Genomic DNA, 14,346 nt, shown 5'->3' with positions numbered 1-14,346 from the left:
AGATATATGATTGCAAGTATTTCCTATTTTGTGGGTTCCTTTTACTTTGCTGATGGTTGCACATTCTCTTTCATTCAACTTAAGTTTGTGAAGTCAGTCCTGAGACATCTCACAAATAGATGTGTGCTGTTGCAAATCCAACCTATAATATTTCCCCTTTTTCCATCCCCACGAATAGAAAATCTTCCGTGCCATGTATGACTATATGGCTGCTGATGCAGATGAGGTGTCTTTCAAGGATGGAGATGCCATCATAAATGTTCAAGCTATTGATGAAGGTTGGATGTATGGCACTGTGCAGAGGACTGGCAGGACCGGAATGCTCCCAGCCAACTACGTTGAAGCTATTTAGGCATTTCAAAGCATCACACTTGTCTGCAGGACCTACAGATCCTACTAGACTCTCCACTGTTACCTAATTTCTCAAGCTGCCTATGGTTTTTCTGTGTCAATGTGATTTATGGTAGTACCATCCTTTTACCTTTGGGTTTTAAAATAAGTTGCAGAATAGACATTTTAAAAGCTTCTGCAATATTATTTCTGTGCCTAGCATCTTTCTCCATTATAAACATGTTTTAACATTATTTCTTTTCTAAAACAGGGATTTTGAATATGCCAAACACATTAAAGGAAAAATAGCAGAGATGTTCACTTTTTCCTTGCTTACTGATTGATAATGCTTATTATTCAGTTCTGAAATTATAAACTTACAATCAATACAAACTAGCAACTAATAAAACTTCTAATTCTGCAACACTCTGTGGATGGAATGAGCATTATTTTTAATGGTTTTAATATCTATAAAAATTCAATGAAGCAAATTCTACACAAAATTACTAAAAAATTATCTAAATTTTAAAAATGTTATGCATAAGAGTAGACATTCTCAAAACTTGATCTATACTTGCATTCAACAAGCTTCTCTTACAGTTTTAAGAACACCTGTGGACTCCAATCCTAAACTTCAGGGCTTCCCATCTGCATCCAGTAGGATGGCAGCATGTGGCAAAGGCAAAGGGATGAAGCAACCATAATGGCTTAATGTTTAAGACTGTTCTTCCCAGAAGGCAGATAAGTCCCTGTAACTTTACAGGCGCAGCAATGCTGTCTCAAGCTTCTTAATGTGTCTGAGACTCACAGGGAGCAAATGCTCTTACAAAGAGCGCACTCACTTGCGAATGACCAACATACACCTGTATGCCAGGCACTAGGTTAGATGCTGAAGCTCAAGTGAAGAACAAGAGACAGCTGGTGCCCTCAGGGAATTTACAGACCCAAGAAAAGGCAGATTATGCCTAACCATCCAAATGGTGCCAGAGATTGCTACTCTCCTGCTCCCAAGTCTTCCATCTTGCCTTAAACTGGATAAAAATGCAAGTTAGGCAACAATTCTATTGTGATTTCCAACTCCCAAACTTTTAGAATACTAAAGTATATGCTATCTCCATTACAATGAGCCATTTTTTTGTTTGGAGACAGAGTCTCGCTCTGTTGCCCAGGCTGGAGTGTAGTGGCCCAATCTCTGCTCACTGCAGCCTCTCCCTCCTGGGTTCAAGCGATTCTCGTGTCTCAGCCTCCTAAGTAGCTGACTACTGGGTGTGCACCACCACTACAGGTTGTTTGTATTTTTAGTAGAGACAGGGTTTTGCCATATTGGCCAGACTGGTCTTGAACTCCTGACTTCAGAGGATGCACCTACCTCAGCCTCCCAAAGTGCTGGGATTACAGGCCTGAGCCACTGGACCTGGCCTGGCTGGTTTAGTTTTAAATTTCCTATTTACTTTATCGGTTTGCCAAGGCACACTTTGCAGTTGCTATTGCAAAAACAGAACTTTTGTCTCTTATAGATTTTTCTTTAAAGCCTGGAAAATGTTCAACATGCAGCTGACTTTCCAAGATCCTCGGGTTCACATCCACAGATTCAACCAACCATGAATCAAAAATATTCAGAAAAAAGATGGTCACATCTGTACTGAAGAGCTGAACTCTTTTCTTGTGATTAATCCTCAAAGAATACAGCATAACATATTTACATACACTTACATAGTATTAGGTATTATAATCAAGAGATGATTTAAAGCACAGGTCCGCAGCCTTTCTGGCACTAGGGACCGGTTTCGTGGAAAACAATTTTTCCACACAACAGGGAAGGGTGGGGAATGAAACTGTTCCACCTCAGATCAGGTGTTAGATTCTCATAAGGAGCACAAACCTAGATCCCTCACATGTACAGTTCATGAAGAATTTAATGTGGCCACTGAGTTGACACGAGGCAGAGCTCAGGTGATAATGCGTGCTCACCGGCCACTCAACCTCCTACTGTACAGTCTTGTTTCCTAACAGGCCATGGATCGGTACCATTCCACAGCCCATGGGTTGGGGAACCCTGATTTAAAGTATATGGGAGGATGTGCATAGGTTATATGCAAATATTAGGTCATTTTATACTAGGGATTTTTTTTAACATTCATAAGGTGGGGGTGGTCCTGAAACCAATACGCCATGGATATTGAGGGATGACTATATGTATAAAAGTAGAGAATCCACCAAGTAGCCTCAAAAATTATCAACTCAAGGTTAACCTTGTTTCTTCTCCACCCAACCAATGCACTCCTCCCATTACCTTATAATTTCCTTATAGTTAATCTTATTATAGTCACCTTTCAGTGTGTATCTTACAAAGGACTCTTAAAACATTAATCACAAGAAAATTAACACACCTTAAAAACTGGCAATCAATATCCAATGTTCTAATCTTCCTGCCATCTGCTTGTGCTTGTTGGTCCAACGATACTAGGGAAGTCCTTTGAATATATCTCCACTACCACGTAGGCTGCAAAGAGCCATCTTCAAGAAACTATAAAAGGGAGAAATTAGGTCTACGGGTTACATCTCAACCAAATCTCACTCAAATGTATGAACTGTATTGTGTCCCACCCTCCCACCCCCAAATTCATGGTAAGTCCTAACCCCAAGGCCTCAGAATGTGACCTTGGAAATAGGATCCTTGCAGATGCTGTTAATTCAGATGAGGCCCTAATCCAACAGCCTTGCTATCCTGATACAAGGGAAATTTGGACAAATACACAGGCACACAGGGAGAAAGTCATATGAAGATGGGAGATTGGGAAAATACCTCTACCTGCCTAAAATGGCCAGCAAACCACCCAGAAAGCTAGCTGGGGAGAGGTATGGGACAGATACTTCCACATGGTCCTTAGAAGGAACAAACCGTGCTGATACCGTATCTCAGACCTCTACTATTCAAAACTGAGACAATACATTTGTTAACTCACTAGGTTTGCGGTACTGTTACAGCAGCCCCAGGAAACTAATACAGTATCTTTCAACATCACTGTTTACCTAATTGTTGTGGTGGGTTTTTTTTTTTTTCCTTAAAACTATGGAGCTTTTCTTCGGCTGCACCAAGTTGCTTGGTTCTGCAGAGGAAGCTAAGGTCACGTTGGGGTGAGGCATTTACTTCATCTGGTGACTAGGCCTGGCAGCGTCAGCTCTGCTCTCACCCAAACCATGTGGACTCCCTCTCTCCAAGCTTGCCTGCATCTACTCAGCCCTTATTTGACGAAACCTCTCTTGTAACAAGTTCAATGAAAAACTGAACTCATTAACAACGAAAAAAACCCACCATCTCTGGATTTAGAAACCAGTGGAACCCATAAAACTATGCATAAATCAGAAAATCTGTGGTTAAAAAGCAGGCCATAAAAGGGGAAAAGGAAAAGCAATGGTTCATGTTTGTAGATAAATATAATGTACATTTTGTGGTATTTGAATTAAGCTATTCATACTCATATCAGATCTCACTAAAACAAAACAAAAAACCAAAATGTAGCCAACAAAAACAAGTACCAGAGTTTAGTTTTCATAGTTTTATTTCAGGTAAAAGTGCATTTCTTAAAAAATGTTTCAATATCCAGTTTCCATTGGCAAGTGATAACAGTTAACCCTCAATGATTCATGAAAAGTTTTATTGTGAATCAAACATAGATTCTGCCCCCCTCAAGAGTCATAAAGAACCAGAAATAGTAACTGTAAGTGTGCCTGCTTCAAACACTGTATAAAGCAGTGGTCCCCTAACCTTTCTGGCAATAAGGACGAGTTTCGTGGAAGACAATTTCCACAGACAGAGGTGTTCCAATTTCCACAGAGAGAGGTGTTGGAGGAGACGGTTTCAGGATGAAACTGTTCCACCTCAGATCATCAGGTATTAGATTCTCATGAGCGCACAATCTAGATCTTGCATGTGCAGTTCACAATGGGGTTCATGCTCCTGTCAGAATCTAATGCCACCCAGGAGTTTGGGACCCCTAGTATAAAGCATTACACAATCAAATAAAACTGACTGCACCATTATTTCCATTATTTGCGGGTAACTGAGTAATTAACAAGTACCTCTGTTAGGTTTCAACTTAATTCATTTTTAAGACTTATCAAATATAAATACTTCGTGAATGTAAAACTAAGCTCTCTTACAGTTTACCAAATGATGGGGACAACAATATTATAGGGTTAATAAATGACTGATTTGGCGTCTATCAGTCTTTTTCTAAGTGCTATCAGTCAGGTCTATCCACAGGAGGTAGTGCAGAAAGCAACTGATAATTCACAGACCATCAAAATCCCTTAACATCATGGTAAATACTAACTATAGTTTGAGAGTTTAAGTAGAAAAAAGAAGTTTACTTTTAAAGTACTAGTGTTTCCTAGTATCTGTGTAATTTGAGCAACAGTAAAACACATAAGTAAAATCAGGAGAAGCCATTTTGGAAAATACAGGGGTAATAGAAATATGTAAGTATTCAAGACCTCACTCTGCCAGCTAGAAGCAAATAACTAAATTGACTAACATGCCATGTATGAGCAAAACCTTCCCCCATAAAAGGGATCGATAAACTCTTTTAAAAAAGGCCAGACAGTATTTTGACTGTTGGAAGCCATACAGACTGTTATACTACTAAACTCAGCCACCGTAGTAGGAAAGCAACTAAAGACAATACATAAATAAGCACAGCTGTTCCAATAACACTTTATTTCTGGATACTGAAATTTTAATTTGTTTTCATGTGTCACAAAATATCCTCTTTCTTTTGACTTTTTTAACCATTAAAAAATGTAAAAACCAGTCTCAGCTCACAGGTAGTATAAAAAACAGGTGGCATGCTACCATTTGCCAATCTGTGCTCTGTAAAAACCTTAGAAGTTAAGATTGCCATCCTTCAGTTTCTATATTCAAAACCAATTTTGCTCTTAATTCTGTTTTCTTTTGGAAACCTCCTATTCTATAAAAATAAAAAATTCTTTAGACACTTGTTATTAAATAATGTATCAAAATAATTGTTACACCATACTCTATTTTCAGTTCCATGATACTTTATTTTCAAGGTGATCTTCCTAGTTATATGTTGTTATCTGTTTAAGAAACAAAGCTGCCTTTTGTTGGAAATACTTATTAATTTACTGCTTTTGGGGGAGTAATACTGTATTTTAACATAATCCCTCAGGGTATTTATGAACATCAATTATAATACTGTGCTATGTACAGAACAGCTCTCAGAGACTATAGGCTATCAGTTATTCCTGAAGTACATATGAGTATACAGGACAGGTTGTCTCTCTACTAAATGGACTATGCATTAAAATTCCAGCTCAATCTGCCTTTTCCATTCTCTTCAACTCATCACTTCTCAGTGCATCAATTTCTATCAGCATATAAGCTTCCTGTCCAGTAAATTTAGCTTTATCTACAATTATAAATTGGCACACTGTGGCCAAAAATATTCCCTCTGCTTCAAGTAGAGTACAAAAGTTAGTTTTTTTCTTACTTGTGACATCAACAATGGAAAATATTGTCTTCAATTTTTTGGGTAAGATGAAGGGTGATCTTTTATTCCAATGGTATTTAGAGCTTACCATGTCATATTTGGTTTTAACGGTTCTTTGGAGAAAGAAAGGCTTAGTATGTAAAGAAAAACATGATTAGGACCACACTGGAAAATTTAACATTCTATTTCAGAACTGAGTAAATTCTCACAACTGTTTAGACTACTATATTAAATATTTATAGATCTTCAAACTTCAATGACTTACATTTTAATAGCTACTTGCAAAGAGCAATATGTAAAGCCTGGCACATAACAGATTTACTAACTGGACATCAGAAAGCACGAAACCCAATTTGCTTTACAGATCAAACTATCAATAAATTTTGATAAACAAATTTTTAAAACCTATTACTTAACTTTCGGCTACATTTTCCTTAGTGCTTTCAGGGTAGTTCTTACAGATTATTTAAATATGTGAGGAAAATCTAACACCTTAACAGAATTCCAAGAAAAGCTCACTTTTCAAGAATCAAATCAGTCAACTCTTGCAAATTTAACTTTATAATGAAACAGTAATTTTCAACCACAGAATATAACAGAAAATTAAGTGACTAGAGGCCTGCAGTATAATGACAGGGCGTATCTGCTAGACGGACTTCTTCATTACAGCACTACTAAATTTAACAGCCAGATTAATATTAGGGGTAGTGTCGATTTTCCATGTTTATTAATAAAATAATGACCCATAATAGAAGGCAAGATTTATTTAGAGACTAAATATATTCTAATACTTAGAAATCAACTTTTATGTTAATAAAAACATAACCCACAAATACTCATGAGAAAATACTTTTGTCTAATTTGCCTTATCAATAAGATTCTTTATAACATGAAATTATTAAAGTCTGCCTATTTAAAAAATAAATCGTCCATATTTTAAAAAGGCTCTTAATAAAGAAGCAAGATGATGCTTAACTTTCTTAAAATGTTTGAACTTTTAAGACTTCAAAACCAGTCTATATCCCCAATTCATAAAATTGACGGAGTTATAAAAGGACTTGAACCTGCTTGGGTTACCAAAACCTAATACACAGCCTGAAGCTTCTTAGGCCCATCTACCAGTGCAGTTCACAGGCATCTGTATGAATCACCTGGGACTGTGTTTAAAAAGACTCACGAGGCCCACTGCAGATCTACTGAATCAGAATCGGCTTGTTCATATGCACATCCAAGTTTAAGAAGCGCTATGTTAGAAATCAAAACCTCACTCTAATGTTTCTATACAAAGGACAAGGTCTTTCTAATGGCTTAGGAATAAGATAGACATGGGTTGCAGTAATGAGGAAACAGTCTCCTCCCCACACCCACGTTTTAGTCTAATAATGCCAACTAACTGCTGTTTTATAGCCTCCTAGGCTGAATGACAAATTAACTTCTGGAAAAATCAATTATGAAGAATATGAGATTAAACCTAGGCCTTTCTTACTGAATTAAAGTCAAAGTTGGAAGAAAAAAATTAACTCATTTATACTTTTTTTTAAAAAAGCAATTACTCTATTCTCATTCCTTTACCTTAAAAAATAAAACTTCGGGGGGGGGGAGGGGGGAGGGATGGCATTGGGAGTTATACCTGATGTAAATGACGAGTTGATGGGTGCAGCACACCAACATGGCACATGTATACATATGTAACAAACCTGCACGTTGTGCACATGTAACCCAGAACTTAAAGTATAATAAAAATAAAAAATAAAAAATAAAACTTCACTTATATATTCATGATCCCCACCATTTCCTCTAATTTTGTTTGTTGACTCACAACTTACTCTTCACATTTTTATGATGTTTAAATTGTAACAGAGTCTTTGACTATCTTATCTTCAAGCTGTACAGAAAAAAAAAATCCATGGGCAATGTTAGAATTAAATTTTTTTTTTTTTTTTGGCAAGACAGAGACTTGCTCTGTCACGCAACGGCATGATCTCGGCTCACTGCAACCTCTGCCTAATAGGTGCAAGCAATTCTCATGTCTCAGTCTCCTGAGTAGCTGAGATTACAAGTGTGCACAAACATGCCTGGTTGATCTTTGTATTTTTTGTAGAGACAGGATTTCGACCCATTGGCCAGGTCAGTTTTGAACTCCTGGACCCAAGTGATCCACCTGCCCCGCCTTCAATCCTGCTTTTAATGTTCAGGTTTAAATCCTGTTTTTGACTGTATTATCCAATAGCATTATTTAACCTGATTCAACCTTTAACTATCTGAAATTAGAGTAAAGCAACATATGATTCAACAACGGTTTTCAAACTTGTACAAGTGGCAAAGCAGTTTTAATGATGATGTCACTGAAATACTGAAAATTTAAATCTACTCTAAAATTCAAAATAGATTTCATACATATAAAAATGATGGGCCAGGAGCGGTGGCTCACACCTGTAATTCCAGCACTTTAGGAGGCTGAGGCAGGTGGATCATCTTGAGGTTAGAAGTCCGAGACCAACCTGGCTGATATGGTGAAACCCCATCTCTACTAAAAATACAAAAATCCGGTTGTGGTGGCAGGCGCCTGTAATCCCAGCTACTCGGGAGGCTGAGGCAGGAGAATCGCTTGAACCCAAGAGGTGGAGGATGCAGTGAGCCGAGATCGCACCAGTGCACTCCAGCCTAGGCAGCAAGGGCGGAACTCCATCTCAAAAAAAAGAAAATGGCCGGGCGTGGACGCTCACACCTGTAATCCCAGCACTTTGGGAAGCCAAGGCAGGCAGATCACGACATCAGATCAAGACCATCCTGGCTAACAGTGAACCGCTCTCTACTAAAAATACAAAAAATTAGCTGGGTGTGGCGGCGGGCACCTGTAGTCCCAGCTACTCAGCAGGCTGAGGCAGGAGAATGGCGTGAACCTGGGAGGCAGAGCTTGCAGTGAGCCGAGATGCACTCCAGCCTGGGTGACAGAGTGAGACTCTCTCAAAAAAAAAAAAAAAAAAACCAACAAAAAGATACTACACTACACTCCTGTATGCCACTAGTTTTTTCTTCTTAAATATGTATAAGACAATTAAGACACCACATTTGAGTGTTCTTATTATTATCTGACATTTGTTTTATTAACCATTAGAAAAGATTTGAAAAAACGAATTCCATTTTAATAGTGAGAACACAGTGGAGCTAATCATGGAATATTAATGTTTTGCTATTTGGGAATTACTAAGGGGGAAATTTGCAGGAAATTTTAAGGCAAGAATACTGCAAGTTAGTTGCCAAAAATATATGCTTATAGCCATAGCAAAATGAAGATTCAGCATGCTTGTCTTTGCTCCCAAATACTTAAAATGCAACCTTATTAAACTACAATGTTTTTAAAATTAATGCTTGTGCTTACATAAAATTCAGTGATTTAAGTACATGATACTCACTTGGTCACATTTTCTGCTATTACTGTTCGGCTTCCCAAGAATTTCATTCAATCAGCAAGTTTAGTTCACACAAATGTTAAGGCACATAGTCATGAAACGAGCTAATTTTAATTCTGAAGTGTGTTAGGAACGTAACCTGCTCCCCTATGCCCCAAACACATATACATACCTGTTTATTCATACCTGTTTGCTAAAAACTCATGTGCACCTCTTTACTGTTAAATATAATTTGGGAAATAAATGATGTAAAATGTAAATCATAATAATTCCTTCTAAAGAAATTAGTATTTTTCTCTAGTTTACTTTAAGCCACAATCCTTAATTCAATGATCCCAGAATTCTTTATAAAACCATCCTTGGTATATGAATATCTTATTTAGACCCAAAAATATCTGTGGTTATGATGAATTTATGATGATGAAAAAAGACACCAACTTTTATAGGGGCTGATGAAAAAAGACACAAAGTTTTACAGAGATCCCTGAATACAGGAGAGCTAACTAGGCACAAGGATTAAACTTTCTATGACTTGCTGTAGAATGTGTGCCTTGCTAAGTAGGGATTAGCTTCTGAATAAAACGTGAAAACTGGGATCACTCACTCATTCTATTCAGAGAACAAGTGAGATGTATTGTCAGTTTAAAAAGATGAAACAAATATGGGAAGTCAGGCACTAATATTAGTTGGCAAAATTTACAAAGGTTTTAATTACATACCTATTTAAAGAAAGAAAACCTAGGCAAAACAGACACATATTAAAAACAACAGTTTCAAATTTCTTCCAAGTTTGCTTTTAGATGAAGGTTTAAAAAGCAGATCAACTCTAGATTTCGTACAGTCCAACTTGCTGTGAAATACTGAAACTAACTTTCCTTTAAGAAATGTAAGGAGGCACACTTTCTAGTGGCTGATACCCTCTTCCAAACCAAAAGTAGTAAGAAGGTAAGGGTAGGAACAGCAAAGTTGTTGTGTAACATTTCCTTATTTCTATAATTTTACTTATACTGGATACTTTTAAAAAATAAATTCATGTTTTAACTAAGACTGTTAACTAAGTACAAAACTATTGTTGTTGTATTTGCAGATACAGAATCCTACAAATATGTGCAACAAGTCCATGAAGCACTTCTACCGTCCATACTGATATTTCAGTATTTAATATATACAAAATGTTTCTATTGAACAGAACCAAGGTATTCACAATAAGCTGCAGAAAAACCCATGCAGTTAACGAAGAATGAAATTTATAAATTAAAAACATTGTCATCTATACATAATGTACAATCATGCATTTAAAAATCAATACTATACGTCTCATAAGAATAAATTTTCACAGTCAACTGCTGCTGCACGAATATTTGCTAATGCAAATGAATAAAATCTTAGTAAATTCTGTATTAATATTTTAACCCCCAGAAGTTGCAACTTTTCTCATTTTTCTTGAAAGCTGTCCAAAGTTGACATATGCAGGAAAAGTTTCAATTCTTTCGTATTTCATTTGAGGTTTTTAACCAAAAACAAACTTCCTAAACCTCAGGCCCAACAAACATGAATTAAACAAACAAACGAAAGTATAAATACCTTTATCAGTTCAGCAAAAACTCAAAGAAAAATATTCAATTTTACTTAAAGTATTTTAACATGTTTCACCAGAATATGCACAGGTTTAAGAAAGTATGAAATAAACTGTATAGTTCTATTACCAGTTTTGCTTTCACATCTCAGATCATTAAGTTTCCTGAAAAACCACACGTAGCAGCCAAGAAAATACATTACATGAAAAAAAAGATCTTACATAATGAACTTACAAAATTGAACTTACACAATAAGCCACTGTCCTTCAGGGTTTGAAATGTTATCAACTTTGCAAACAGTCTCTTCTTTGAAATTGTGCTATTATTTCAGAACTTGTTTCCTCAATCAAGAAATCCAGTGATGTTTAAAAAAAACCTTCAATTTTATCTTAAAATACTAAATAGAATTTTCATGGGATGGTGATCTCCAACGTGACTGTAGATTTTTTATTATACAGTTTGCCATACTACTTAGTTTCTCATGCATTTCGAATAGTTGGCTTCCTGAATAATTATGAAGATCTTCTGAATCCAGCTGAAGAGCAAGAGCACTAATCTGTGCCACAAGATTTTTGGATAATGGAGTTTCTAACGGAACAGGATCAATTATATCTAAAAGAGAAAAAAAGCACAACTAAATCTATACCAGACAAAAACTAAATTATTTACATGATCTTTTAAGTTAGTCCAAGTGCCTAGGTTTCAAATTGAAAGCGCAGGCTTAGGTACCTCACTCTTCATGAGGACAAGTGGACAAAAAAAAATCTACCATAGCTGCTGCTTATTATCATTCTTATTATTATTATGAGATAGAGCCTCATTCTATTGCCCAGGCTGGAGTGCAGTGGTGTAATCTCGGCTCACTGCAGCCTCTGCCTCCTGGGTTCAATCCATTCTCCCACCTCAGCCTCCCAAGTAGCTGTAATTACTGGCGTGCACCACCACGCTAATTTTTGTATTTTCAGGAGGGACGGGGTTTCATCATGTTGCTGAGGGTGGTCTCAAACTCCTGACCTCAAGCGAACCACCCACCTTGGCCTCCCAAAGTGCTGGGATTACAGGCATGAGCCACCATGCCCAGCCTACCACAGTTTATTATTCTGTGCTATTCTCATAGATTATTCTGTGCTATTAAAGAAATTTAAAAATGGGTAGACTACTTCATTTATTAATATGACTAGAAGTATATAGTTTATATCCTTGAGACCTTGATGGAGAAGTTGACAAGAAAAACAAGTAGACACATTTGATGTCCATTCGTTTAGTTTTTCACATACTTCACATTAAACACAAAATAATTGTTGAAATAATAAGGCATGGTCAAATTAGATTAAAACTGAAAACAAAATATTTCAAGAAAGTCAGCTGATCTTCTAAATAAAATTATCCCACTTTGCTAAAATATACCTGAGGCAAGTCTTTCTTCATCAGGTGACAAAGATTTATTTTCTATTCCATTTACTGTTTTTTCAGAAATATCAAAAACTGGAATCTCTTCTAGTCCACGAGTCTTCACCTTGTTTACAGTTGGAGCAGAAAAAAGGCAAAACAAAACCAAAAACAAAAACAAATTAAAATTTACTTTTAATAGGAGTAATAGTACAAACACTGGAAAACATATTGTATGAACCTATGTTCTACCTCCCATCACAATTAAGAGCTAATACTGCTAAGAAAGTAGGTTCTAACTTCACAAAATACAGCATTACAAATTATTTCCTCAAAGAGAGGGTTAGAATTTAATAATATTTCATAATGGTTTTCTCAGGAAATATAGCCATGGCAGCTAAGAAAATTACATTCTATTTCCCAAGTTCAAGAATGTGGTATAAAAAAGTCTATACCAGAGACTTCCAAGCTTAAATAAAATACAGATTTTTTTTTTTTTTTTTTAAGAACACAATTTTCTGGCTGGGTGCAGTGGCTCACCCCTGTAATCCCAGCACTTTGGGAGGCCGAGGTGGGGAGATCACTTGAGGTCAGGAGTTCCAGACAGCCTGGCCAACATAGTGAAACCCCATCTCTACTAAAAACACAAAAATTAGGGTGCCTGTAATCCCAGCTACCCGGGAGGCTGAGGCAGGAGAATTGCTTGAGTCCAGGAGGTGGAAGCTGCAGTGGGCCGAGATCACGCCCCCATGCACTCTGGCCTGGGTGACAGAGTGACACTGTCTTTAAAAAAAAAAATAAAACAAAATAAAATACAATTTTCTTAAGTGTTTCTAGGACTTACGGACCACTGGTTGAGAAAATACTAAGTTCAGTAAGTTAACGTTCTGAAAATAGTAAGTTCAGTAACCATATGACTCAGCAATTCCACTTCCGGGTATATATACAAGAGAAATGAAATCATCTATCCATATAAAAACTTGTAGACACAGCAGCATTACTCGTAATAGCAAATGGTGGAAACAACCCAAATGTCTGTCAACTGGATAAACAAAATGTGGTATATACATATAATGGATATTATTCAACCTCAAAATGCAAACTTTTGAGGATAAACTTTGAAAACATTATGCCAAGTGAAAGAAGCCAGTCACAAAAGATCACAAGTTGTACAACCCCACTTTTATGAAATACCTAGAATAGGCAAATCTATAGAGGAAAAGTAGGCATTGGCTGGGCAGTGGAAATGAGGAGTGATAGCTAATGGGTCAGTGTTTCTTCTTTGGGTGATGAAAAAAGACTCAAAATTAGATCATGGGGAATATTATTTAACTGAATATATTAAAAACTAATTGTACATATAGGGTAGATGAATTTCACAAAATGTAAACTGTATCTTAGGAAAGTTGGTAAAAAAACCTAATTCTCATAGACTTTCTCAGGACCCATGGAAACTAAATAAGAAAATACTTTAGAAACTAAATCTGTGAGACAGAAAATTACTAGTAGTTTTGGTTCTCTCTTATGAGTAACCGGTTAACAAACGTTTAGAAGATCACAAGTAAGTTAATATAAAATCAAGGACCTTCAAGAATACAGCAGAAGTCTTCAGTGGCTGGCAAACCCCAGGTCTGAGAAATTCTGATTCAGAACACTGCTTACTCTATTTTTCATGTATTCAAAACTTCTGATACAGGTTGAGTATGCCTACTCCAAAAACGGAATGTTTTTTGGATGGAATGGAATCCAAATTTGAAGCTTTTTGAGCACTGACATGATGCCTAAATGCTCTAATGAGTGTTTTGGATTTCCAGATTAGGGATGCTCAACTGACAAGTAGCTGTATAATGCAAATATCCCAAAATCGAAATAAATCTGCTGAAGTCCGAAACATATCTGGCCCTAAGCAATTCAGATAAGGAATACTCAAAGGAATACTCAATCTGTACTGCCAATGGATAGAGGGTCTCTGAATGGATTTCAGTAGTCTGAATCCTTCTGAAATTATACACAAAATATTCTGTATAGTTTTATAGCAGGGAAGAATCTTAGCTTTCATCACCATCTTGAAAAATGCCCAATGACCCAAAATGTTCAAGTGCACAATACTGACAAAAAGGAAAA

At 36.6% G+C, this 14,346-nt stretch overlaps 2 protein-coding genes across 37 annotated transcripts in view; one reads left to right on the top strand and one right to left on the bottom strand.

Moving 5' to 3' along the window:
* Positions 1-756, top strand: part of NEB (nebulin) — a 222,186-nt gene extending 221,430 nt beyond the window's left edge. For 17 of the 30 annotated variants that reach the window (XM_031651249.1, XM_031651247.1, XM_031651248.1 and 14 more), the window contains one exon: positions 179-645. In XM_031651249.1, the coding sequence (XP_031507109.1) occupies positions 179-352 (174 nt within the window). In that variant the 3' untranslated portion in view covers positions 353-645. Of the gene's footprint in view, positions 1-178 lie in introns of all 30 variants that reach the window. The other 13 variants (XM_021923612.2, XM_021923611.2, XM_021923610.2 and 10 more) reach the window with 1 other exon arrangement.
* A 994-nt stretch (positions 757-1,750) lies between these two features.
* RIF1 (replication timing regulatory factor 1) overlaps positions 1,751-14,346 on the bottom strand; it is a 70,208-nt gene continuing 57,612 nt past the window's right edge. For 4 of the 7 annotated variants that reach the window (XM_009182215.4, XM_003907471.5, XM_009182216.4 and 1 more), the window contains 2 exons: positions 12,241-12,349; positions 10,401-11,445 (listed from right to left, as the gene is read on the bottom strand). In XM_009182215.4, the coding sequence (XP_009180479.2) occupies positions 11,231-11,445; positions 12,241-12,349 (324 nt within the window). In that variant the 3' untranslated portion in view covers positions 10,401-11,230. Of the gene's footprint in view, positions 2,858-9,540; positions 11,446-12,240; positions 12,350-14,346 lie in introns of those variants that run through there. The other 3 variants (XM_017946534.3, XM_003907472.5, XR_635416.4) reach the window with 2 other exon arrangements.

The sequence above is a fragment of the Papio anubis genome, chromosome 10 (genome assembly GCF_008728515.1).
Source record: "Papio anubis isolate 15944 chromosome 10, Panubis1.0, whole genome shotgun sequence".
NCBI lineage: Eukaryota > Metazoa > Chordata > Mammalia > Primates > Cercopithecidae > Papio > Papio anubis.
This window is presented reverse-complemented; position numbering and strand designations above follow the sequence as displayed.